Source organism: Pygocentrus nattereri, chromosome 19, assembly GCF_015220715.1.
Source record: "Pygocentrus nattereri isolate fPygNat1 chromosome 19, fPygNat1.pri, whole genome shotgun sequence".
NCBI lineage: Eukaryota > Metazoa > Chordata > Actinopteri > Characiformes > Serrasalmidae > Pygocentrus > Pygocentrus nattereri.
This window is the reverse complement of record NC_051229.1, coordinates 11,143,156-11,167,995: the sequence shown is the minus strand read 5'-3', so window position 1 is coordinate 11,167,995 and position 24,840 is coordinate 11,143,156. Positions and strand designations below refer to the sequence as shown.

At 37.9% G+C, this 24,840-nt stretch overlaps 1 protein-coding gene across 1 annotated transcript; it reads right to left on the bottom strand.

Moving 5' to 3' along the window:
• Window positions 1-683: 683 nt before the first annotated feature.
• sema4e (semaphorin 4e) lies at window positions 684-24,840 on the bottom strand. Its single transcript, XM_017707441.2, has 16 exons — window positions 24,797-24,840; window positions 23,017-23,234; window positions 14,061-14,376; window positions 12,944-13,089; window positions 12,643-12,705; window positions 11,525-11,623; window positions 11,282-11,381; window positions 9,283-9,393; window positions 8,884-9,035; window positions 8,592-8,764; window positions 6,533-6,689; window positions 6,188-6,410; window positions 4,288-4,403; window positions 3,786-3,955; window positions 3,612-3,664; window positions 684-2,599 (listed from the first exon to the last, which is right to left on the bottom strand). Exons 3-16 carry the CDS (start codon window positions 14,155-14,157, stop codon window positions 2,001-2,003), a joined length of 2,259 nt encoding a protein of 752 aa, XP_017562930.1. The 5' UTR covers window positions 14,158-14,376; window positions 23,017-23,234; window positions 24,797-24,840; the 3' UTR covers window positions 684-2,000.

Below are 24,840 nucleotides of genomic sequence, written 5' to 3'. Positions count from 1 at the left end.
ACACCTCCCTGAAGGGGTGAAGATGATGGATTTTTGCATGGGATGAAAAAAGAAAAATACATTTCTGTATATTTTTGATCAAGCAGACTTACAGCCACCTCTGCTGCTTTGTATATTCCTGTTGTTTGTTTGTTTTATTCTCCTTCTTAGGCTACTGTACTGCAGTGCTGATCTTATTATTTTGAATTAAAGTGTAATTTCTTAAACCTTTGTTTTCTGTTTGTATGTGTATTTAAAGGGAATTCCACAATTTTTTTTTGTTGTTGCATAACTATCATAAAGATCTGAACAGAGTGGCTTGATGTGAAACGCTGCATTTTATATATTTTATATATTTAGATAAAGTTATCATATTGAGCCTAAACTTAGGCTGGAGTGGTGCATGAGGGGTGTTGGTAAAATAGCCCTAAAGTCAAACTTTCAGATTTAACTTTCAATATCAGATATAAAACCTCAGAAGACACCTGTGAACCCACACGTAGTTTTGGATATTAAATAAACTGGTTGTATTTGGGGGGCTGCACGGTGGCGCGGAGGGTACCGCTGTCGCCTCACAGCGAGGAGGGCCTGGGTTCGATTCCCCTGCTGGGTGACCGGGGTCCTCTCTGTGTGGAGTTTGCATGTTCTCCCCGTGTCTGCGTGAGTTTCCTCCCACAGTTCAAAGACATGCAGTCAGGCCAAGCTTAGAAAATGGATGGATGGTTGTATTTGGGTTGTAGGCATGTCAAAGGATCTTTGCATCAAACCACACGGCATCAAAACACTAAATGACTTTGTCTGAGCGATGAAATTGTGCAGAAATTTTTAAATGAATGGAATTCCCTTTACACAGCGTCAGTACACTGAGCATCAAGGTCCTGTGTACAAAAGACATGAAAATTCACAGTTTTCTTTAATCTCAAATCAGTCAAAGTTATAAAACCACATATTCTTAGAACACAAGCTGCTTGATTTATCTCGGCCCTCAAATTACACACAAGCTGCAGTCAGAAAGGCTCTGGAGCCTCAGAGAGTTTGCTCTTGTGCTTTTAGCACTGAATGTAGACCCCAGTTAAGGCAATCAAGCCTGGAGGCTCAATCAGCAGCAGGTTTTGACAGGGCATATATTTCACAAGCCGTGAGTAAAGGCCAAGATGCACTATATATTTGTATTACCTGGTGCTGATGTTCAGAGACAAGCCATTCGTGCCTCAAACCTGAAAGGACATGCATGGGCTTATGCCGAGTAGGAATTCTTGGAAGATCACATTTTAGAAAAGAACAAAACAGATGAACTATGTAATACTCCTACTGTTCTGTTAAAGCAGAATCATGCACGTTATTGCTAATGTCATCCCTGTTATTGTCTATTGCTGCACATACTTCAATATTTTCAGATTCCTTTAGCCAAGGTTACATGTATCCAGGCTTTACGTCTTTTAGTTTACGTAGCTTACTAACTATCTTTACCACCAAAGCCGAAACATCAGCACACTGCTGCAATCCCTGAGCTAAGCTCAGACTTTATGGGCTGGTTTTCTTGGGCAGGGATTAAGCTTGGTCCTGGACTATAGAGGATTTTCAGATTTTTCATTGGAAGGCAGGTATAGTCCATTAGGCTTAATCCTTGAAACTGACCCCATAGCCAGTATTTTGTAAATCCAAATTGAGGCATCTTCAGTGACTTTTAATTGTCCTAGGCCCTTATTTATGAATCTGCAATTAAACATACTGTGCCTATAAGTGCATTAGGAGTTCAGTGTTTGTGACATCTTATAAGTGAGGATACTGAAGCCACACAAAGGTCTCAGTAAGCCTGTAAGGATAAACTTGAGGAAAGAAAGACATTTGTAACTACAAACAATCCACCCAGCTCTAAAACAGTCCAGAACATGCGGTTAATTTCCTGTGAGCATCTGCATTATAGCCACGTGTCCACTGCTTTTGTCCCAAGTAATCCATGTTATGTCCACTCCAGTGGATAGAGCTTTACCTCAATTAGGTAAGTTACTCAGGCTGGACTAGAGTATTTGGTCTGTATTCTGCTGAATCTTACTGTCTTTTCCCTGTGCACTATGGAATTCAGCTCTTCTGTTGTGGTTATTATTACTGGTGTTGCCCTCTCTTGATGTATTTTCACATGAAACTTGCAGCGGCTCCTGGGCACCCTGAGCTCCCTGTCCTTGGCTGAAACATTGTGGAAAGAAGCCAAAATGCCCTTTGTAGATGTTCCACATCACTAGCGCTACTAGCATTATTGACAGGAGGACAACCATGACCTGAAGGACCACCATGGTGTGCTGTTGCTTCTGCACTTGTGGCAGTAACAGGGATGTCTCTCCTGACTGGCTGGCCCCCAGCCTCAGCTCATACACAGCATTCTGGGAAACATAGTCCCTGCTGTTGGAGGATTCCACAGAGCTGCAGGTGTACAGGCCACTGGCTTCAGTGGAGGCGTTGATGATCAGCAGGCCGTCTCGGAGAATCTGGAAGGTGTCAGAGCTGATAACTGGCCGCTGGTCTACATGCCACTGCATCCGGGCCAGGTTAGATCCCGGTTCACACAATAGCTTGATGGTGCTCCCTGGATGGAAGGTGATGTTCACGGCCTTAACGCTTTCTGTAACACACATTTACATATAAATAGTGAAATGATGGAATATGAATATGAAATATGTAAATATTCATTGTAATGTTTTAAGTGCTTCTGAATTCTTAAAAAGGGTCCATATTAGGCAAAACTACATTCTTCTTGTTTTTCTAAGAAAATTGTTTGTTGCAGTATGTAAACATAAATCTTAAAGCTTCAAAACGTACTCCCCAGGCCATATGAGTAAAATAATCTGCAAAAACATCCTGTTTTGAATTAATCATGTTTGTGACATCACAACAGTGAACACATTTACAAGACTGCACCTTCATGCAGAAGTGAAAAGGAGTGTGGTTACTGCAGACAGTCTGTAGCAGTTACTGGAGTGGAAGATGGATAGAAAATGAAATTTTGGTCTGTTCCTGGCTTTTGGGAAGTGAATGTATAATTGTAGCATTCCAAAGGATCCAAATATAATAAAGAACTAGCCAAATTTTATATTTTATATGTCCCTGAGGTACCGTGACCCTATCTGGATTAAGCGGTCAACCATGACGATGATGATGATGTCCCTGAGGTTACAGTCTGAACAAAAGGGGAATTTTTCCAATTTTAAAATTTTTTTGCATAAACTGCAAAACTGTCCATAAAATAATGTTTCAGCCATGAAATGGTATTTGTAACCATTTAATGTAATAGCTTTATGTAATGGAGCTTGTAGATACATTAAAACACTTCAGACATCTGGATCCCATCACCAACACTGTAAATAATTATGACAAATTTTCTCAAGACAAATATTTACTGAAACATTTCTGAAGACTGAAACATTGAGCTTATATATACTTTAGAAATTATATTACTAATGGAGGGGGAAAATGAAATACAAGAAAAATGTAGAATATATGCCCTTAAAGAACAATTATTACAGGCTGTGGTGTAATATTATAGGATGAAGTAGTAGAAAATCCTGTGTTTTAGTGTAAATAACCCCTCTGTGGTACTATTAGGCGATTGTATGAAAATTCATGTTTTAGCATACCGACTGATGGACAGCGTGTAGCATCTCCATCTCTCAGACTCTGAATCACATCACTGTGAATGTAGGAGAGAAGAATGTACAGAAACATGTTCCATTTATTTTGTTCTATTTCATTACAATCTTAAAGAATTTGTACTAGGCATTTCCATAGCACGCCATGTTAAAAGACAGTACCTGTGTCCATCTGGATCAATGCTGCTTATAGCAGTGCAATGATTAGCAGTGAGGTTCCAGCCACAGTAGGGGTCTCTGGCCAGCACACAGTCCAGACATGAGCTGTAGTGCCCACATGAACTCAGCGGCATCTGTGCGGCCGCCACCTCTGAGCCTGCATACAGCTGACTCTGAGAAAACAGGCACGTTACATAGATACTAGTTAGATATTACATAGCCACTGCATATAGTCAGACTGTGAACTGAATTAAACAAAATTAAAATAAAATTAACCCTATAAGGGCCAATGGGCAGGTTTCTATATCTAGAATAAAACAATTCCCTCACTATTTCCTCACTCTTATGACTACACTACAACTGATTCCTATATAATGAGCATTAAGATTAATAATGGAATACTAAACAAAGAGACTGAGTATATACATATATTATAAGTGAATGCAAAATCAACTGGATTTGACCAGGTGAAAGAAGATGAAGGAGCTGTGAGTGTAGTGCTCACCGTGGCGTTGGAGAGGCGCAGTATCTTTACTGGCTCTGAGAGTTTAAAGAGCTGTACCTCCTCTATTATCACCGTATCTCCATCATAGTTCACGACCTTCAGCACTGAGCCACTGGCTGTTTTACAAAAACACAGATTTCCTATTATTATAGGGAAATTCCACCACCTAATCCAACCCTATCCTTAGCCTCAATCAGAGACCCCAAAGAAACCTCTAGTATCTTTTGTGTTTTCAAATAAAAGCTAAATGTTTTTATTTTAAACAAATAAAATATAACCTCACATCACAATGTTCATTTCTTCCAACAACCTGGGGATGATTGATCATCACAATTAACTAAATGTACACACATGCAACAGAACTTATCAAGCTGCTCAAACCTTCTTTAAATACATTATTTGCTTTGTGCTTTTGAAAGTCTGTATATGTTGATATGATGTAAGACGATGGGTTGAGTTTGCTGTCCTGGGTCAACAGTACTGCACAAATGTTTTTAATCAATGTTTTCTGTGACAAAAAAAGAGTATAAATTGATTCTTATATGCTAGCCATGTTTAATTTTACAGGTTATAAATAATAAGCAGGAAGCTCAAAAAAGGAAAAGGGATGATGAACAGAACTACATTAATCTAAATGACAGAAAACTGTAAAGCATCATGAGTAAAGTTATAGTAAAATTAGTATCTAGTATGCTTTGTATTTACCAAAATGTTGAAGCAGTTGATTGAAAAAAAAATTGTTGCAAACAGTATATCATCAGTGTGAAAAAGTGTCAAAAATAGAAATCAGATTAAGAATGTCACTTTTGTTTGCATCACTGAAAAAGAGGAAACACATTCCAGCAGGACTGCATAAATTCATGTTATATTTGTTACAAATTTCATGTTTATGAAAAATCAAAATGTTCGCTGAAAAATCAGTTTGCTGTCACAAATGGTAAGCAATAAAGTAAAAGTGTTCATAAAGCTAAAGGTTCTGTTTGATGAGGCTTTATAGGCAGACAGTTAACAAGTTAACAGGCTACTCCAACAATATTCAGTCAGGCTTTACTGATTTACTGTAAAAACATACAGTAAATAATCTACCACTTGAACATCTCTTAACACAAGTGGAAATGAGCATTATCTTAATGCTGGCACGCTGGATTATCAAATGAAGATTTATGCATTAAAGACTCGATAATGAAATACACAACATTTCTTAAAAAAATGACTTAAGCTGACTTTGCTGATAACTTCAGATACCTTAATAATACATATTTTCAATTCATCTACTGCCCTCTTTCACATTAAAAACCAAAGCATGCATACATGCATTTTTGCTACATATATACAGATGTATGCTAAAGTTTGGGCACCCCTGATTAACCCCTTAACAAACTAGGGACCCACCAGCAGACCCAAAGTTTTATTACACACATCTACAACTTAATAATAGCTCCATTAGTTTGCAATGAAGTCCCTATAGTTACTGTATAATAAGCCTTAGTATGTAACAAACATTGATTGTAAAAGTGTTAAAATTAATCTTTTGTTGAAAATAAATCAACACACAAAATCCACAAAATATGTCATCTAACCAGGGGCATCAAAACCTTTGCATACAAATGTATACATGTATAAGTACTTTCAAAACCTTACATTTTATCCTTTCAATAAAGTACTGAAAGGCAGTACTATTTTTACTGCATGGCCTTTAAAAAGCCCCAATTACTCAATTATCAAAATAACTGGTAAATTATTGTATTACTAATATAATCGATAGTGACAGACTGCATTGATGTCTAATGTATAATAACTACACTGATTAAGTTTTATAATAACTAGAAGAATTTTATTCTTTCATCACATTTACGTCCAACGCTTCCTCTGTTTCTCAGACAGTTAGCTGGGTTCTTACCTGTGCCAATGAACATCACTTGATGGCTGCTTCCATCCAGTGCAGTAGCACTGGCCACTACAATGCGGGTAAACGCAGGTCCTCTTCTAACCAGCAGAGCGACATCAGAGATGGGCTGCACTGCCTGGTCCATCAGCGGCCTGTCTCTGATAAACTGCAGGGTTCTATCAGGCAGATCTAGAGTCCGGGAAAACCCCTTATCCCTTGCTTCGTTATTAATACACTACAGAGAACGAAAACAACAGCGCAGTCCGATACCTTGGAAAACATGAATGGCTAACTGGTAGCAATAATTAACTTGCTAGAATACTGAACTTGTTATTGAGTAATGAAAGGTGAACTCACAGCTCCCGGGCGAGGGAAAGGCACTTCACCGCTGTACATCACCCACTTTACAAACGATGTCTCGACAGGAACTGGAGTCTTGAACTTGCCCATAGAGAAAACCTGTCTAATGTCTGCTATTTCGTAGGCACACACTGCGGAGTACTGAGACGTGTGCCTGTGGACCAAACACCAAGGTCTAATTCAGTTCAGCTCTAAATCAAACTGACACAACTATGTTGTACAGTACTGTGCATAAGTCAGAGACCACCCGTTCATTTATTTAATTTCCAGTCAATACAATTCTTTGTTTAACGTCAGGAAAAAAGCAGAAAACACATTTTTCAGTATTTTGTGGGTCCCTCTCTGCCTTTATTACTACTTCCATTCCAGAAGACTCGCTTTCAGTTTTTCCAAGGAATATGTGGGGATATTTTTCCACACCTCCAAAGTTCAGTCTAAGAAACTGTTTGCATCCAAATAGTCCCAAGTCCATACATCACATCTCAGCTTCTTAGCTTGAAGTGCAGACTTTTTTCTTTTCTGTCTCCTTCTTGACAGCTAAGCATCCTTTCAGACTCATAGCGCTGAGTTGCACAGTGGAAGGATGGATGTGGATTTGCAAATCATCGTATTCTGTTTTTATTTATGTTTTTCACAACGTCCCAACTTCATTAGAATTGGGGTTGTAGTTGTGTGAATGTTGGTGTCTCTTTGAAAGGGAACAGTAATATCTTTGGCAACAGCTTTTGTTGGAAGGATACAGCTGTAACTGGTTGGTTTTGAGTTTGGAAAGAAGGAAGAGTTAAGCGGCAGTAGATTGCACAAAAGAAGAGGGGACAAATGAAATACTGATAGATATGATATTTGGTATTTGGGGCTTTTATGTCATTTTTAGTTAAATAATGTTTATAATAATATTTGGTTAAATGTTTCCTGCTTTTTTGAAACTGAAAAATGAAAAAGCTTTCCTTAAAGACTATAAAGTAAATGAAAGGATGGTCTCTGACTTTTCCTCATAAACAGAGCAGAAGCTTTTTATAACATTTAGGATTGTGCAAATAGCATGCAATCATCCCAAAACATGTTGAACTGTTAAGCAATCTGTAACAAATACATATGTGGTTTCTGGCACTGTCTGGAATAGTGCTGACATCTTGTGAGGCAAGTGTGTGATGAATTATAATGCTACATTCAGGGAAACTATTGCTTTTAGGTGGAATGCATGACCTGAATTCCATTCTATCTTCCTCCAATTTGCATAACAAGAGTCTTAATATTTAAAGGGGTATTCCACTGTTTTTTCAAAACTTCTGCATAAATTAAATCGAGAGGATTTAAAAGATTTATAGGACTGTATGAATGGCTTCATTTTAGAGACACTTACCAAGCCAGAATTGTTAACAGTGGTGGTGATAGGAACCAGACATCTGAAGAGTACTAAACCATCAGGAGACATGATCTTATTTTTTGTTTATGATTTAAGGCAAAATAATATATAAAGAAAATGAAAATGTTCAGATTTGCCATTTTCAGCATTACGTATTAAGACTAAGAAGACAGTAGATCGATCTACCTATCTATCTACCTATCTACCTATCTATCTAGGCTATGTATATTGTTGCTGTCTGAACAAAACCTTGTGTTTCCATTTTTTCTTTCAGTTTTATGTCCGTTGCCCTTTACTATGTGTGCCAATTTTATGATGTACGGACCAAAAGAAATGGCACAAAATTACTTGGAAAAAGTCTGGTTCCAATGACTTACATTAAAAGTAAAGTATGTTTATTTCTTTATATACAGTTTATAGTTTATATATAGTTTACTTTATATAAGTTTGAATAATGCTAAGTGGTGTTGTATAAGCTTCCATAGCTAAACTAAAGACACCAAACATGTTTTGGGTGATTGACTGCATTTTTGGTAAGACAAAAATTGTGTAAATCAGATTTTTGGCCAAACTATTGTGTTGGTAACACTGCTGCAATGCTCTAATTAAACTGAAACTGTGCTCATTTACTGCCATTTATTCATCATAAGACAGTAATATCATCTCAGGTTCGAAGCAAATCACACTCACGCTTGAGGGGTGAAGACCGCATAGAAGACGCAGCTGGTCCAGTTGCCAGAGCAGAAGCGGAACACATCCTGTATCAGGAAAGGAAGGCTGGTGTCAGGGACAGGACAATCCAGGCGTGTCTTTACAAATGACGTCCACTTTCTCTGTAACGTCCGCTGACCGCCCATATCGTTCTGGAGAGGAGAGGAAACCCGAATAGTTTGAAAAAGCCAGGAAACAAACATAGCAAGTCACTACAGATCACTTATGGCCAAGATTTGTGGAGGTGCCTGCTTGTTGAGAAGTAACGTACCTTACAGACGCGAGCCACTCGCGACACCTCCACCTTGCTGTAGGAGTCGTATTCCACTGCTGTTTCACTGAAGAAGAGGTAGATCTTGTCATCATCCCCTTCTGGGCTCTGCTGTCCTTCAGCTACATGCTCCATGCCAACAAAATTTGGCTCTAAAATTAGTTTAAAGAAACAGTTTAGCTTTCAGTCGCTGGCAGTTTCAAGTGTATGGGCAATCCATACCGCATAAAATTTTTAGAGATGCATATTAGTGTAATATATGCATTACAAAATCAAGAACAACAAAATAATTTCCCAAACTTGGTATTATAAGCTAATCACAAGAACAGTTGTAACTAGTAGTATGGTATTTCCATCGCTTGTGTAGTTGTGAGGGTGCGTGTATGTACACTATCTAACCATTAAGCCAGGAGGTTTTGAAATCAGTGCGGATGGATTCAGTGGAGCTACGCATCACCACCGGCTCAGAGCCCAGAAAATTGATGGAGGTGGCAGAGTACAGCACACCGTCTGAAAGACAAAAACGAGTGGCAAACACAAGTTCTGGTCAAACACTCTGGTACTCTTACAACATGCTTAGACAAAGTTACCTTTAGATTACGTTTGCATTCGGTATTGACATTCTGTGTTTCTTTTGATGTTGAGAAATGACAAGCATGGCAAAAACGTTAAATATATTTATCTTTATTTTTTTAATATATTTATCAAATCAGCATAAACAATTATTTTTAATTGAAATCATATCTCCTCTTATGCAGTCATATGCAAGAGTTTGAATACCCCAAATCAAATTATATTGTATTGATATTCTAAGTGGAAATAAGTTAACACATCCTCCACAATGTTAGTGGACAATTTCTATTTTTTAGTGAATTTTTTATGTTTTTTCCATGTATTAAATTCAGCAGAAAAACGGTAATGGGGTATTAAAATGTGCAGAAGTGTGTTCTCTGTGGAGGATGTGTTAACTTATTTTCACTTGGAAAACCAACAAAATGTTATCTTCCCAAGGGTGTTCTCACTTTCGCTTTTCTGAAAGAAAGTTTAGAATCAACACTTTGGACAAAAAATGGTGAATCCTCACTATTAGAGCTTCAGTTCAGGACATACTTGTCAAAACTCAGTCAAGTTGAGAAAAAACAAGAAAACCACCACCTCTAAGGTATTGTTAATTTCTGCAAGCACCTCTGAGATTTCTAGCAGTATCTCAGCACTAAGCTACTGCTGCTGGACATTAACATATGCAACCCATTCTAGACAAACACAGACATTTGAGGCTTGTGAAAGACAATCTATATGTTTTATTTGACAGACATGAGCATATATTTTATCTTGTATGTTTCAGTTTACGGCGGCACGGTGGCGTGGTGGGTAGCGCTGTCGCCTCACAGCAAGGAGGGCCTGGGTTCAATTCTCTGTGTGGAGTTTGTATGTTCTCCCCATGTCTGCGTGGGTTTCCTCCGGGTTCTCCGGTTTCCTCCCACAGTCCAAAGACATGCAGTCAGACCAATTGGACATGCTAAATTGCCCATAGGTGTGAGTGTGTGAGTGACTGTCTGTGTCTGTCTGTCTGCCCTGCGATGGACTGGTGACCTGTCCAGGGTGTATCCTGCCTTCCGCCCGAAAACTGCTGGGATAGGCTCCAGCACCCCCCCGCCCCGCAACCCTGACAGAGAAGCGGCTAAGAAAATGGATGGATGGATGTTTCAGATTTACAGTCACTCTTTCAGTAAAGAGCCTGGGCATAGAGCTACTACCGCTGTTTTCCATTTCTAACAGCTGACTGAAATCTGATTGCTGCTCATATTCACAATCAGTGACATATCCAGGACTTCCAGAACACCTGGGGCAACCTTCAGAACATGACTGGATGATTCCTCTGCCACTTCCTAATTATCTGACATAAGAGCTTCAGTTCAGCTCCTGAAGGCCTAACCAGTGGGAGAGCTCATTTGGCTGTGTCTACCTAGATACTATGGATAAATAATTCCTGACTGGACAATTATAACAGCTTTGTTTGCAACTAAAACTTAAGAAAGAAATAAGAGTAGTACTACAATACTTCAAAAGGTTAAACACAACAAGTGAGAGCATAATATTAAATTAAAAATGAAGTAAAAATTACAGACATGAGATCATTAGGCCTTCTCTGAAGATCTAGGAGGTACTCACATTACGTTATTTTCACCAGCAATAACTGCAAACTATAAGGGTTAACTGTATTATTGGATGTAAGGGGTTTAAGGGTAGTGCAAAACTAGAAAAGAAATCCAGAAAAGTGTAGCACTGTAAATGATTTATTACTATAAATGTCATCAGCGGAACGCTGTGTTCCTTACTGTGATGTATCTCTGTTTTCCTTTGGAAGAGACTTGTGAGAAATAGCTGGAGAACATACCAACTAGTGCAGAGGCATATCTCTGGAAAGGATCAAACGGACACTTTCCCTTCCCATCCTCATGGATATTTTCCAGAGTCAGCCTGCCGTCTGTGTATGACTGTAAGAGGAAACAAACTTAATGAAAAACACGAGATGCACCAGCCACACTTCACCACCAGTTTGCAGAAGATGTGGTGCAGCTAACAATACATAAATAAAAATAAAAGTAATGCGGTAATTTACAGGTCAGAGATGACTCACCATGTAGTCACAGGATGGACTGAAAGCGTTGGTCCCACACACGTACATCCTGCCATCAGCCATTTTATGAAGAACCCGAATGTAGTTCTGACATTCAATCTTAAAGAGGAACAACAGAGTCTGTGAAAAACTAACTATAACAAATGACTTCCAGTCCAGCCAGTAGTCCGGTGTGGAATATTTCCGATGAGATATGGCATTCCAGACATTTGGTTTGCCTGGGCAGTGTGGTTGATCTTAATACTACATACTTATTCCAGTGTGAAACTCTCAGGCCTTCTAATGATTTCTGGGGAGCAAAAAATAGTCTGTAATTTTGACTGTATTTTTATTTAATAATAACATTGTGCTTAGTGTATTCAAATTGCAAATATTGTAGCACTACTCATTGTTAAGGTGAAAGGTTAAAGTTCTTGAAACAGTCAAGAGAAACCTATCCAGTTAGGCTTGTCTTTATACGAGGTATCTAGGTTGATACAGCCAAGCAAGCACTCCCATTGGTTAGCCCTTAAGGAGCTGAAATGAAGGCATAACGTGTCAGATTAAATGAACAAAACCTTTAATTTCGAAAATGTTTACCTTACAAGAGAAGGGAAAGCAAAAAAATGGAATAGATGTATTTATTCCAGGTAATTTTGGAGCATCCATAAAATTTGTAACATCGGCCCATTTATCATAACATTTTGCCACAATTAAAGGACAGCTTGTGTTTCCAAATTATGTCAAAAATTGAAAAGCAAAAAAAAAAAAGTTGAGTTTTGTCCTGATAATATGTTTTAGCAGTTATTCACGACTCACTATTTTGCAGAAAAATGCTTTACTATGTGGTGAAAAATGTTGTCCAAAGAAAAACACGTATCTCCATTTTTGTCAATTTTATTTTTCTGAAACATCTGAACATGGCAGTTGGCCTTGACATTGCGTGAAAATTTAATGATGAATGATCCAGTAGAAATGCTCAAAATTATTTTGGAACAAAACCTCTTTAAATTAACTCACATTAAAAGAGATTATTTGTCCTCTCCTGTAAAGTTACCATTTTGGACATACTTCTTTTTCTCAATGAAAAGCGGTGTGTTAAATTCAGATTATGCTAGTAAAGAAAAGTGAGATATCACCTCTAAATCTTTTCCTTTGTGTGAACATTTGTCTTGCATGTCTTGGGTAACTTGCCACTTAACCTAAAAAAATTAATAAACAAATAAATAAATTACACAGTACACATCCCATATTGACTTGCCTTTCTTTTAAAATTAGTTTTAATGCTAAATGCACAACACACAAACACACAAGCAAGACACAAAACAACATTTACTACACCAGACCTATTACACGGTAGTTGGTTGGTTGAATATGGAAACTCTTAAAATCCAGTTATTTATAATACAATGTAAACAATATGAATATTGTTCTCCTGACCATCGCCTTCTTGTGGGTGATATTGGACAGATCCAGAGCAAAGACGGCCTCTCGAGCGCCGAGGATGAGCAGACCCAGGTCTTCCCTCAGTAGCATGGTGGAGTAGTTCCACACCCCCTCCTCCCGAAACAAATGGCCACTGTTACCTAGCAACAGACACACAACGCTCTTTAATGTCCAGTGTGGAATACAAGCTATTGGGCTGGACTACTGTGTGTAATAGTCCTTACTGAACAAAGAAAACTGCACCTGTACCGTATTTAGAAATCTAGGTTGGTAATTCAGTTGTACACTATGCTCAAGACCATACTGCCACACAGACAATCACTGGAAGGATATTTTTCTCAGGACATTTGTCATTAATGACAATCTAAAAAAAGGGTGGAAATTAATGTGTGTTTTTTTTAGGAGGCACTAAACTGACAGTTTCAGTAATATAAAACCGGTTTGGTTGAAGATCATTCTAAATTGCTAGCCTCTATGATTTTAGAGGTTTCACATATTTAGTAGTAATAAAAGCTACAAAGTGTGAGAAAATTAATATCCATATCCCTAATGCTTACTATTGCAAATGTGGCAGATAGATAAGTTAAAAAAAATATTGTAAATATAGTATATCCATTATTTAACTTATTGGTCCTGAAAATACTTGTATAAATTATGTGTCCATACATTTTGGAGGGTAATGCATCACATTTAAGTGTATATGATTATTTCAGTGTTTTCAAATGAAACTAATTTTGTTTCAGAATAATTTAAGAATTGATTTTAAAAAGTCATTCCTATATTTTTATATAATACAATTAATATCCAGCCTCGTGGCAGAAATCTTGAGGCAGAGAACCTGACCAAAATTACTGTAAAAAAAAGATGTTATATAATTTATCCTTAAAAATGAAGTCTTGTTGATCCCAAAGTACTCAAAATATTGAATACCACCTACAAAAAAAGCTTTGCGCGTCTAGCTTACAAAATTTAAATCTACATTAAGACTTTTTATTGTACATAAAATCATTTGTGATGGCAAAAGTGATTTAGACAAGCTTCAGTCTTCTGTATTATTTCTAACAGTGTTGTACAGAACAAACCTTTTGAAAAACAGCCACAGCTCACTTACCATGGAGACTGATGGTCTTCCGGGCCGTGCTATCCAAGACCTGTTCGGCGGTCAGTAGAACCAGACTCCAAAGACACAAAACCAGAAATGGCAACATGTCTTCAGCTCTATCGCTCTCCGGGTCAGGGCTATGGAACAAACTCTCACCCACTCTCAGCCGTCAAGAGGCTCAGACTGTAAAAGATCTCAACCGCCCAATGACAGCCTCCTCGTCAGGCCTCTCCTCCAGTCAGCGGTGCCTCCATACAGAGATATATGACTTGGCTTTGTCCATGCAGGCTGCTCCTTCAAAGAACCAGGAACTGTGTGAGGCCATCTGGGAGAGAAAGAGAGGCAAGAGAGAGAGAGAGAGAGCAGTGTGGGGTGGGCAGCGAGGGAGTGAGTTAAGAAGAGGCATAAGAGGCAGCGGTAGTGGCGGCAGTAATTCTGCCACCGCTATAGTGATGTAAATGCGTCTTCAGAAAGCTCTTTACACAGCAGGGAGACACCAAGTTCTGCTGTCTTGCGTTATGGGATGAAACAAAAGCCAGCGCTGCCGACCAAAAGGCTAATTCCAGGGTTGCAGCCAGTCTTCATCCTTTTTTCCAAACCTTTATGCCACAGGTTTGTAAGCTCATATCAGAGGCACAGGCGATATGGCAAAGGTATAACATCACAATAATTGACACTTTCATGACAGACAATATGTATTAGGATATTTTGAATAAGCTGCCACTGAATGTCATTGTCACTGCTGGGTTGAGAATAATCCCCCACCCAAATAATGAAAAGAGCTTCACAACCCAATGGAGCAGAGTAAAGTTCGAACAACAAATCACTACACTACTGTAGGCGCTACACAAGGGTCTATATTCCTGAAATCTAGTCACAGTGACACATGCACTGATTTGACGTGTTAGAGAAGTGAAAATCTTCAAGCTCTCCAAGTCTAGAGAAACACAATTTCATGAACTAATCACAAAAGTCCAAAAAAAGAACTGAAGCTGAATTCAAGAGTGGAAGAATTTAAAGTGGCTTGATGTGAAATGTGATTGATGTGATTCTACTTCATGCAGGCATGTTGTACCACGCAGAAATGACTGCATTGCGCAGTTTCTGCAAAGTCCTGCTGTGAACAGCTCTTTCCACCTCTTCCTGAAGATAGTCAATAGGGTTGAGATCCAAATACTACGTAATAGGGGTGTAGCCCTAGGTAGGCTTAGGAGGGCCTGGACCTACCTGGAGTGATCACAGACCTACCCGATCAAATGGGGTAAAAATATTTAATCACTGTCCAAATTAAACCAAGTATCTCCAATATGGAAAAGGGAGGGCAAAAATGTTTGTAATGCTCTGTACGACTAAAGCTGAAAGCTGACTTTCAGAAGTCAGAGAATTCAAAGTACCTTGATGTGAAATGCTCAGTTCTAGAGAAGCGCACAGAGTCAGAATTGTTCACAGCGGTGGTTACAGGAACCAGATGTCCAAAAGGGTTAATGCCTCTAAAAGCTCCCTCGCAGAAGGTTATTACATGAAATGGTTATGAATACACTGTCTAATGCCTTTGCTTTCTGATAGTTTTGACATACAGTTTTGGGCTACAATGTATCTTTTAGCACATTCAAGGTGAATAACAGATTTTGGAAGTAGAAACAATCCCCAAAGAAAAGTAACACTAATGTAATCAACCTTCCTTATAACAGCCAGCTTTCCTGTGTGGAGTCTGTGGAATTTACCATAGATGTTGTCAGCATGTTTCAGCCAGACATGATTACTGCTTAATGTGTCCTGTGTGAGTAAAATATACACTGTTTCCAGTTTATTAGGTATCTAGTAGCATGCCGTGCCTCCTTTTGCTTTTAGAAATATAGGAATTTGCTTGGGCAAGGATTGTACATGATGCTGGACACATCATGCAGGCATGTTGGACCATGCAGACATGATTGCATCACACAGTTTCTGCAAAGTCTGACTCTTTCCACCTTTTCCTAAAGATAGTCAGTAGGGTTGAGTTCCAAAGACCATGCAATAGGGGTGTAGCCACGGGTAGGCTTGGGTGGGCCTGGGACTATCCAGATTGATCACAGACCTACACAATCAAATGGGGTGAAACATTTCATCACTGTTTTAATTAAAACAAGTATCTCCAATACAGAAAATTTACAGGACAGATCAAAAATGTTCTTAACCTTTAATGAAGGTTGATGTAAAGAGATTTTGCTGTATTCACATGATAAAGAAAAATAAAAACTGAAAAAGGACATCCTATGTTTTTTTGCAGACCGATGGTTTCTTAAATTGAAGTATTGAGTAATGTCACTGTATTATGGTCAATCAAAATCATTACATGATCCAACAAGCTACACCTTATTTTCTCAGTTCTTTAAATACTGCTTAGCAACCATTGTTATCTGCCACTGAGCCCTAGCTGTGATCAAAACATTTAGCTGGGAAACCGGCAAAATGAGATTCTATGCCCTTTAGAGTATGTTGTTTTCTGCCCATCCGAAGTTAAAAACAAATTTTAAAAATGTCAGTGTCATCAATGGCCTGAAAATTTGGATCTTTTACTATTAACACAGGCATGTCAAAGCAAATGTCTAATTCAGTGCATCGAATCATCATAAATGGTCCATTAACAATTCTTCTGTGGCAGTATACTTTAGCCAGAGATAATGAGACGCCTACGCTTGTTGTGTTGTTTTTCCTCGTCCTTGTACATCTCAGCTGTCTGATTTGAACAGAATTTTGGATTTTGGCTGGATCTGTGGTGAGCAGATGCATGCTTTATAGTGAAGGGGGCAGTTGTTTGGTAAAGTGAAATGGTGGTTGTATTTATGTGAATCCAGAAATCTGGTTGATGTGTACACAGTCTTGCTATTGTGTTGTGTCACCATAGGGTGGTAGTATTGGAATAGGTAGGGTGATGACTGCACTGGTGTCAGAATTAGGCTATAGCCTGATGTTAAGACACTGTGGGACATTAGCACGTTCGAAAATATCTACCAAGTTGGCACTTTTTCACAGGTCTACCCAAAATTTGTTTCTGCCTACACCACTGCTATGCATTGTTTAATGGTGCCTTATTAACATGGGGGAAATGTGCAGTCGGTATCAGAGACATGTGCCAAGAAGACATTCAGTGTTGCCAGCACTGGCCTGTAGTATCCACACCAAACAGGATGATCTATGGGCTCATTCTGCTTGTGCCAAGTTCTGATCTTTCCATATGCATAATGCAAGAGAAACCTGAATTCTTCTGACCAAGAAACTTTTTCAACTCCTCAATAGTGCAGTTTTGATCCGCTGGACATGTGCTTTATAGTTTTTTGCCAATAACATCAGAACTCAACAGAATTTGATTCTGACTGATTCTTGTGGTGAATGCTGAGATGCTAAATTTTCTGTTCTCTTTTGATCCCTCTGATCCACAAGCTGTTTTCAGACACAGGATCGCCAAATGCTGGTAGTTTTTAGCTTCTCTGTACTCTTGAAAGGCTTATGTTTTAAAAAGCCTAGGACAATAAATGTTTGTGAGATGCTAAAGTGTATCAATAATGATCAATAACAGCAATGAAAAATGATAAACAGAATTTATATTTTTTTTTTTCATTTTGTACTGCAAGTCTGGCACAAATGAAAACTGTCCTAGACATAATGAATATGCAGCTGCAAAATAAAAGTGGTTTTAAACATTGAAAAAATATGTCTATATATCTATATATAATCTCTCTCTCTCTCTCTCTCTCTCTCTCTCTCTCTCTCTCTCTCTCTCTCTCTCTCTCTCTCTATATATATATATATATATATATATATATATATATATATATATATATATATATATATATATACATACATATACATACTCACTCATCACCACAGCTAGGGGGGAGCAATATAATATTACAATAATGTTTTGTTATGTTCAAAGAAGGAACAGCAATAATGTTCTTGGGTCAAACAATGCATGTTTAACCATCCAAAAAGTCCAAAAGTAGATCAAAATATATATTTGCTTCATAAACATTATTTTAGCTCAAATAATATCAGTTTAATCAAAATTTAATGTAATCATGTTGATCAGCCATTACAGATCACGGTTCTTATTGTAATTCATTAAAAATAGTTTTTTTTATTTAAAAATAGTTTTCAAACTGTTCCTCTCTGGCCAAGAATTTTCCAACATTTTTGACTGTCATCTCTAATGTTTTGGGTCAACAGACCCTTTTGACACTAAATGAGCCATAAGTCCAGCAGAAAAGTTTTCATCAATTCAACCCAACTTTCAGCCCTCCTTCCAAAGCCACTACCCAAAACACATGAACATGCATGGCCTATGACTATATACACACACAGAATACATACAACATTAACACAGCTAGCTAGCTTACACTTACAGCTTAGCTAACATTAACATTGGACTAATACATAATGTTGCTGCGTAAGTAGCTAGCAATGTTGACTACATAATTCAGGAAAATAACAAATTCCCCGGACTGTTACCTGTCCAACAGAAAAACAACAACCTCTCTCCAGGCCTTTCAACTCTCTCAGGTTTCACCACTGCTGGAAAGCCAAACCAATGTTCAATCTGGTCTGACCTCTTGTTTTACCTAAACTCTTTTTGTTCGATGCCTTTTCTACTTCTGTCTTTTTCTTGTTTTAGCAGAGCAAGCTGTAACAGGTAGCTGTGTAAATTTCTCTGCCATTCTTGTGAACATTACTCGCTACCTTTCAGCTGTGTGTGTGCACAAACGCAAATTAGCACATATACAAAGCACACATGTGGGCAGGTTGTGAGGTAGTTAGACAGAGAGGCAGAAAGGCCATCCAATCGTTTAATTAGGGGACCACTCTCACTGTCAGCTTTTTGAAGATGAGTTTAGTATACATTTAGTGGAATTTGTATTTAAGATTTCAGTACTCACTGCAAAGTATAAAGTGTTATAAAATGGACCTAAATGTTTTCAAAGTTTTTATATTATTAATTAATACTTGTTACTTGTTATTTTGTTATTGCAAAAATATTCAAAAATATCATATTATTTAAATGCCATATCACCCCCCCCCAGTCCCAGCCCTAAAACTGAAATATTTCAAACAAAAAGATGACAAACTTGTCACCTCTTATGCTAGCAGTACACACCAAATGAAGGTTAAACTATCCACATCATCTTCATGTTAAACTATCCACAATATGTTCTTGTTGAGATATTCAAATACAATTTGTGTACAAACACAGATATTCACACGGAAACAGTGTAAAAAAAATGTCCATCTATACCACAAGCGAGCAGAACTTTTAACCTTGGCCTGCCTCCTGAAACACGTTAGCCTGCTAATCAGTGTCCCGCAGACATTGGTTACCTGATACAGGTGTGCAGGAAACAGAAGCAGAAGCAGAGCAAAAATGATGACCAGCATGCGGGCCTCCAGACTGGCTTGACGAGCCAGGCCTCAAACCGCTCTCTGCACAAAGGAGCTCCCTGACAGTAAACGGAGCAGACTGTTGTGCACCATGCTGTGTTTTCGTGTTAAGAAACTCTATAAGGAAGGGTGACATCGGCTGGTGAACAAAGCCTTATGAACCAGCTTAACTTTGCTCTGTGGAAGAGCTCTTATCATGAAGGGTGTGTCTTTATAGCAGCAGAGTTGCTATCACTAAAGCAACAAAGCCAGTAACATATAGAACCTGGCACTGATCAGATGAACCAAAGCTAGCCTTTGCAGCCTAACATACGCACATACACACAAAAACACACAGGAAACACACAGACATGCATGCGCAGGTACAGAGACTCTTTCCGCAAGGAAACCTCAAAGATAGGCAAGACAGCAGAGCTACTGTTACATAAAAAACCTTTACTAGATTTTATTATTCTTTTATGATGTTTGTGTGGTTTTTTACATTTTTAAAAATAGCCTTCTGCCTTTTTTATTTTTTAGAATTAAACAGGCTGCTTTCATTACTGCACCTTTAAGAGTAATAAATGTAAATGATGTCTGTTCTGATTGTCTGCCTTGTACAGTGCCCTATTCAAAAAGCAGTCCATGCTGAAAGACTCCTTACTGTGAATGGGTGGAGCTAAACAGTTGTAGGCTAAACAGGCGGATAATTGAATTTGTTTTTGTGACCTCACAAACGCACTAAATTCAAATGGCTGTTTTCCCACTTAGTTTCCATTTATGGCATGGTATCCTATATGGGGTAGGAAGTGAATGTTACATTTTGAAAGTTTAACTACTTCAAATTCTTACTTGACATAAAGGAAGAAAATTCAGTTTTCCAAGATATGAGCCCTTTAAGACCTTAAATTTTAGACAATGACATAATGGGACATATCATGAACCTTTTAAAGCCTGTTTTTATGATGTCACAAAACCAGTGCATTTAGATATTACATATATGCCTATTCAGCTTAAAATAGCTCAGTCACTCTTTCAAGTTACAAGAACAGTTTCAGGCTGATCTGCTTTTCAAATGAACCACAATACAGTGCAGCCATTCAGAGACCATTTACATACAATATTTCGTAAAGAGTCTTAAAGAGCCCATATCATGCAAAAGTGAATTTTTGTAGATTTTTTGGAAAAAAATTGTTTAATGTAGTGTGTAAAGACATGCTAAAGTTTCAAATTATACAGTTCACTCCTTAATGGAAGCTAATAAATGGTCCATAAATAGAAGCTAAGCTCATTTTGAATTCAGTGTTTTTGTGATGTCACAACAAACAACATTTAAATATATGTGTAAAATGATCTGCTGAAAATTTTGAAACTGAAGCAATTTATCTCCTTAACTAATTATAAAGAACTGTATCATAATGTTTGTTCTTGTTTTTAATCTAATTTAATACTGACTTGATTCTGTTGCTGTTGGTGCTGGTGTTGTAGTTGTATGCAGCCTAAGCCAGGGCTCACTCAAAAGACATTTTACTCTCCAAAAAAACTAAAATATCCATGAATCGGACTGTTTAGTTTCACTCATTCTTGTTAAAGTTATGAGAAGTGTTTCGGCCTATGAGGCACAATACAGGTCAGTTAGAACAAAGATAATTTACATATCAGTCTTAAAGGCACAGTAACTAAATCAGCCTGTTTAATTCTAAGGAATAAAGACAGGTTGGAAATGGTCATGTAAAAAAGAAATATATCAGCTAATATGAAATATGAAATTTTCTGTACATGAACTCAAAAAATGTGTTAACTGGAAAAAAAAACCACTACAAAATACGGGATATTGGTCCTTTAAAATGCATCCACTACAGCTATGCCATAAGTGACGTATATGTTACAACAAAGACAGGAAGTGGATGATGAAGTCTATTGCAGGGCCTGAAAGCGAGACAGGATGTATTGTTTGAGTCATCACAGAGATCCACCGCGAGAGCCAACCCCCCAACTCTAACCTGTACAGATGTAAATGACTCAAATGAAAGAGTCTGGTGCCCAATGAACAAACGATTTTCAGAATTTGTTCATGAGCAATCACTATTTTTTTGATGAATAAAGCAAAAAAATATTCATAATATTGTGTGTACTGACATGTCAAAATGCCTGTATTGATAAAATTCATATATAAAACAGACACGGGTCCTAAATAGTCAAGTAAATGTATTCTAACTTTGGTGAAATAATGACTCAAGCAGTTTAAAAGTACATTTCCACAAAACAGCTTGAGTAGAAGCACAAAAGTGTCCAGGTTAAGTTAAAGACCTGCAGTGGAACTTTACAGTACATCCAGCTTATATCAGCATAGAATCTGATGTTTTTAGGCTCTATTCTTCTCTTAGAAGAAGTAAAGTAGCATTTGAAGATACTCAACAGTAAATTCTATCAAAATTGAACTTGTACAGTACTTTGAACTCAAGCCAGAGACAAACTTTCAATTATTTTTATTGTCCAGTCAAAATGGCCATTAAGTAGAAGTTGTTTTTTGATATTTATGAGGAGATTAGATGTAAGATAATACTTGCATGAGGACGGGGAAAGTAAAAGCAAAATAAGTGAAAAAAGAACAGGATTTTCCAAAACTGAAGTTCAGAACGTTATTAAAAGACACAGAGAAAACGGAGATCTTGACAACCGTGAAAGACCTGGTTGACCAACTGCCCCATCAGATAAACCGCCCCATCAGAAGCATTCATCTTTGAGAGCAAGGTGAAAATCAAGCTCCACTCTTCATTCAGATCTGAAAAAATCCACAGGTGTTTCTGTCCATCCTTCCACTGTGAGAAAACAACTCAACACTATGAGTCTGGAAGGATGTGTAGCTGTTAAGAAGACATTACTGAGAAAAAGAAACAAAAACGAAGAAAATCTGCAAATCAAGCAAAGAACCTGCTGGTGTTCTCAGAGTCCAGACCTCAACATCACTGAACAGGTTTGGGATTATGTGGATCATAAAAACCCGAAAATGAAACCAACCTCTAAGACTGAACTTCGGAGATGTTGAAAAATATTCCTGCAGATTTCTTTGAAAAACTGAGAACTGAGAGTGAGTCTACAGAAAAGATAGAAGAATAGAAGCTGTAATAAAGAGGAAGGGCGGACAAGCTAAATACTGAAAAAAAATGATATTCAGTAGTTCCCTGTTTAAAATGTGTTTCTATTTTGTCGTGATGCTAAAAATGAATAACTTTAAGGCCGTTTTGACTGGAAATTAGTTAAATGAGCAGTAGTAGTAGTGAGAGGGCAGCCTCTTACTTTTGCAGAGTAGTGTACATTTACAATTAAGCTCCAATAAAACATATTTTTCTCATTCGCAACACATTTATTCACATACTGTGTTAATTATGGACTCTGAATGAATAGATTTAAGCTTTAAAAACATTTGGTCTCATAAACACAGCACTGAATATTAAACTGCTCTTTTCATGGAATGACTCATAAATCCTTCCTGAGTCAGTTAAGTATGTGTGTACTAAGTCTAATTCCAGTGTAAAAACAATGGCAACAATCCAGATAAGAAACTTACCATGTAAACTAGCCTCAGTCTGTCAGTCGTCACTATGTTTGCATGGGTGAAGCACTTTACAGCTTGGCTTGATGCACGCCCTCTCGTCCTCTCTAGGCCAAACAAGCAGATCTTTATATGTGTGAAGGATAAGCTGCTGTCTCTCCTCCAGCCCTGAGTGAATGGAGCTCATGGAGTTGTCGGCATTGTTGGTGTGAAAAAGTCAAACTGCTTAGGCCCTGCGGTGCAGAAAGAGTGAAAGAGCGTCAGTTAGATTCCTCAGCCTGTGAGACCGAAGAGAAAGAGTATACACACGCATACACGTACACACGCCACTGCAGGAGGGAAGGAAGGAGGTAGTGAAATAGAGCGAGAGGAGGAGGAGCAGAGGCACTTCACATGCCGTACTCCACTATAAACTACATTACGCAATGAGTTCGAGATAAGTGGAGGAGTTGCTGTTCAAAAAGGCCTTTATTTATTTATTTATCTATCAAGGTCAATGAGCGCTAAAGGAGTACTCCAGCATTTATCTACCTAATCTCTACCTGCTGCTCCTGTATTGTACACAGGCAATAATTTTGATACATTTCCATTTCTCACTGCTTAGAAAATTTGTTCACTCAAAATATACGCTAACACTTTATTTGGATGGTCCACTCTATTATCTGCAACTGAACTTAAAGTTGAATGTGACAGATTCTATTAAATCTGTCCCCAACCCTAACCTTAACCACAAGGCAAAGTCTACACCTACTCCTAGACCTAACCCTAACTTAAAGTTGTTGATAATCAACTGAATCCCCAGAATGTTTAGAAATAATACATGTATTTGTAGATCATCTATAGGGGACCATCCAAATAAAGCATGACCAAATATACTTACAATAGAAGCCAATGGGAAGCCGCTCAAGTAAGTGAATGAACTTTTATGCACAACATATATCGTCTCTGTCAGGATAAAATTTCATATCTGCAATGACGTAATTAAACGTAATGAAAAATTAATTATAAGTAACTTACAGGAAAGGAAAACGGTTATTTGGTGTAAGTAAGAAGACTATAGAAGACTAGAAGTAAGAAGACTATCTAAGTCATTTAGGACCATTACTATCAATCTGTCCATCACTAAACAGCTTCCAATTTCAAATTAAGTTAAGAGCAAAAACAGAGTCACAAAGCTTTGCTCCAACAGCCACATCCACAAAAGAATGACAGACCTGCAGCCTAATTTTAATGGAATATAAAATACATACTAAAAATGACTACTGACATAATTCAGCAACTGTTCACTTACCATTTTAAATAAACCCTTTTTTGTTCTTTTCTGAGTATAAGGAAACAGATTAAAATTATTATGAGCAGTAATACAGCCTGATCTACAGATGATTAGATAGAGATTAGCTTGACAAACACTGGAAGATTCCTTTAATCACATAATAAGACAATGTGCCAGTGTTACCCAACTGCAGTCTCTGATTTCCTACATATGAATCGCTCAACCGTCTCGTTTTTACATTGTATTCACTGCCAAATAAGGGAGTGGGACGTTCACAAAAGCATGTGGCAAGTTTTGACACGAACAGGCAGATTTAATGTCAGCCTGAAATGTTTCTGTGCTCCTCCCCTTTTTCAAAACAGCTGTCTCCCCGTAGCATAAGACAGTAACACAATAACTCCACCCGTGCTTGACTTCAGGTCACTTTGCCTTAAAGGGGGACTCCACCAATTTTTCAATATTTCTGAATAACTCAGTCAAAGAATGGTTTGATATGAAAGAGTTTACTGTAGAGAAACTTACCAACTCTGGTTTCTTTACAGTGGTGGTGGTAGGAACCAGGGGGT

What these genes read in the sequence shown, in the direction of transcription:
- sema4e (XM_017707441.2), bottom strand. Translation starts at nt 14,157, where the DNA reads ATGTTGCCATTTCTGGTTTTGTGTCTTTGGAGTCTGGTTCTACTGACC. An exon ending in GAGTGGCTCGCGTCTGTAAG is followed by an intron (nt 8,765 to 8,883) that starts GTACGTTACTTC and finishes TCTCCTCTCCAG; the next exon opens with AACGATATGGGCGGTCAGCG. An exon ending in AGTGATGTTCATTGGCACAG is followed by an intron (nt 4,404 to 6,187) that starts GTAAGAACCCAG and finishes TTTGTAAAACAG; the next exon opens with CCAGTGGCTCAGTGCTGAAG.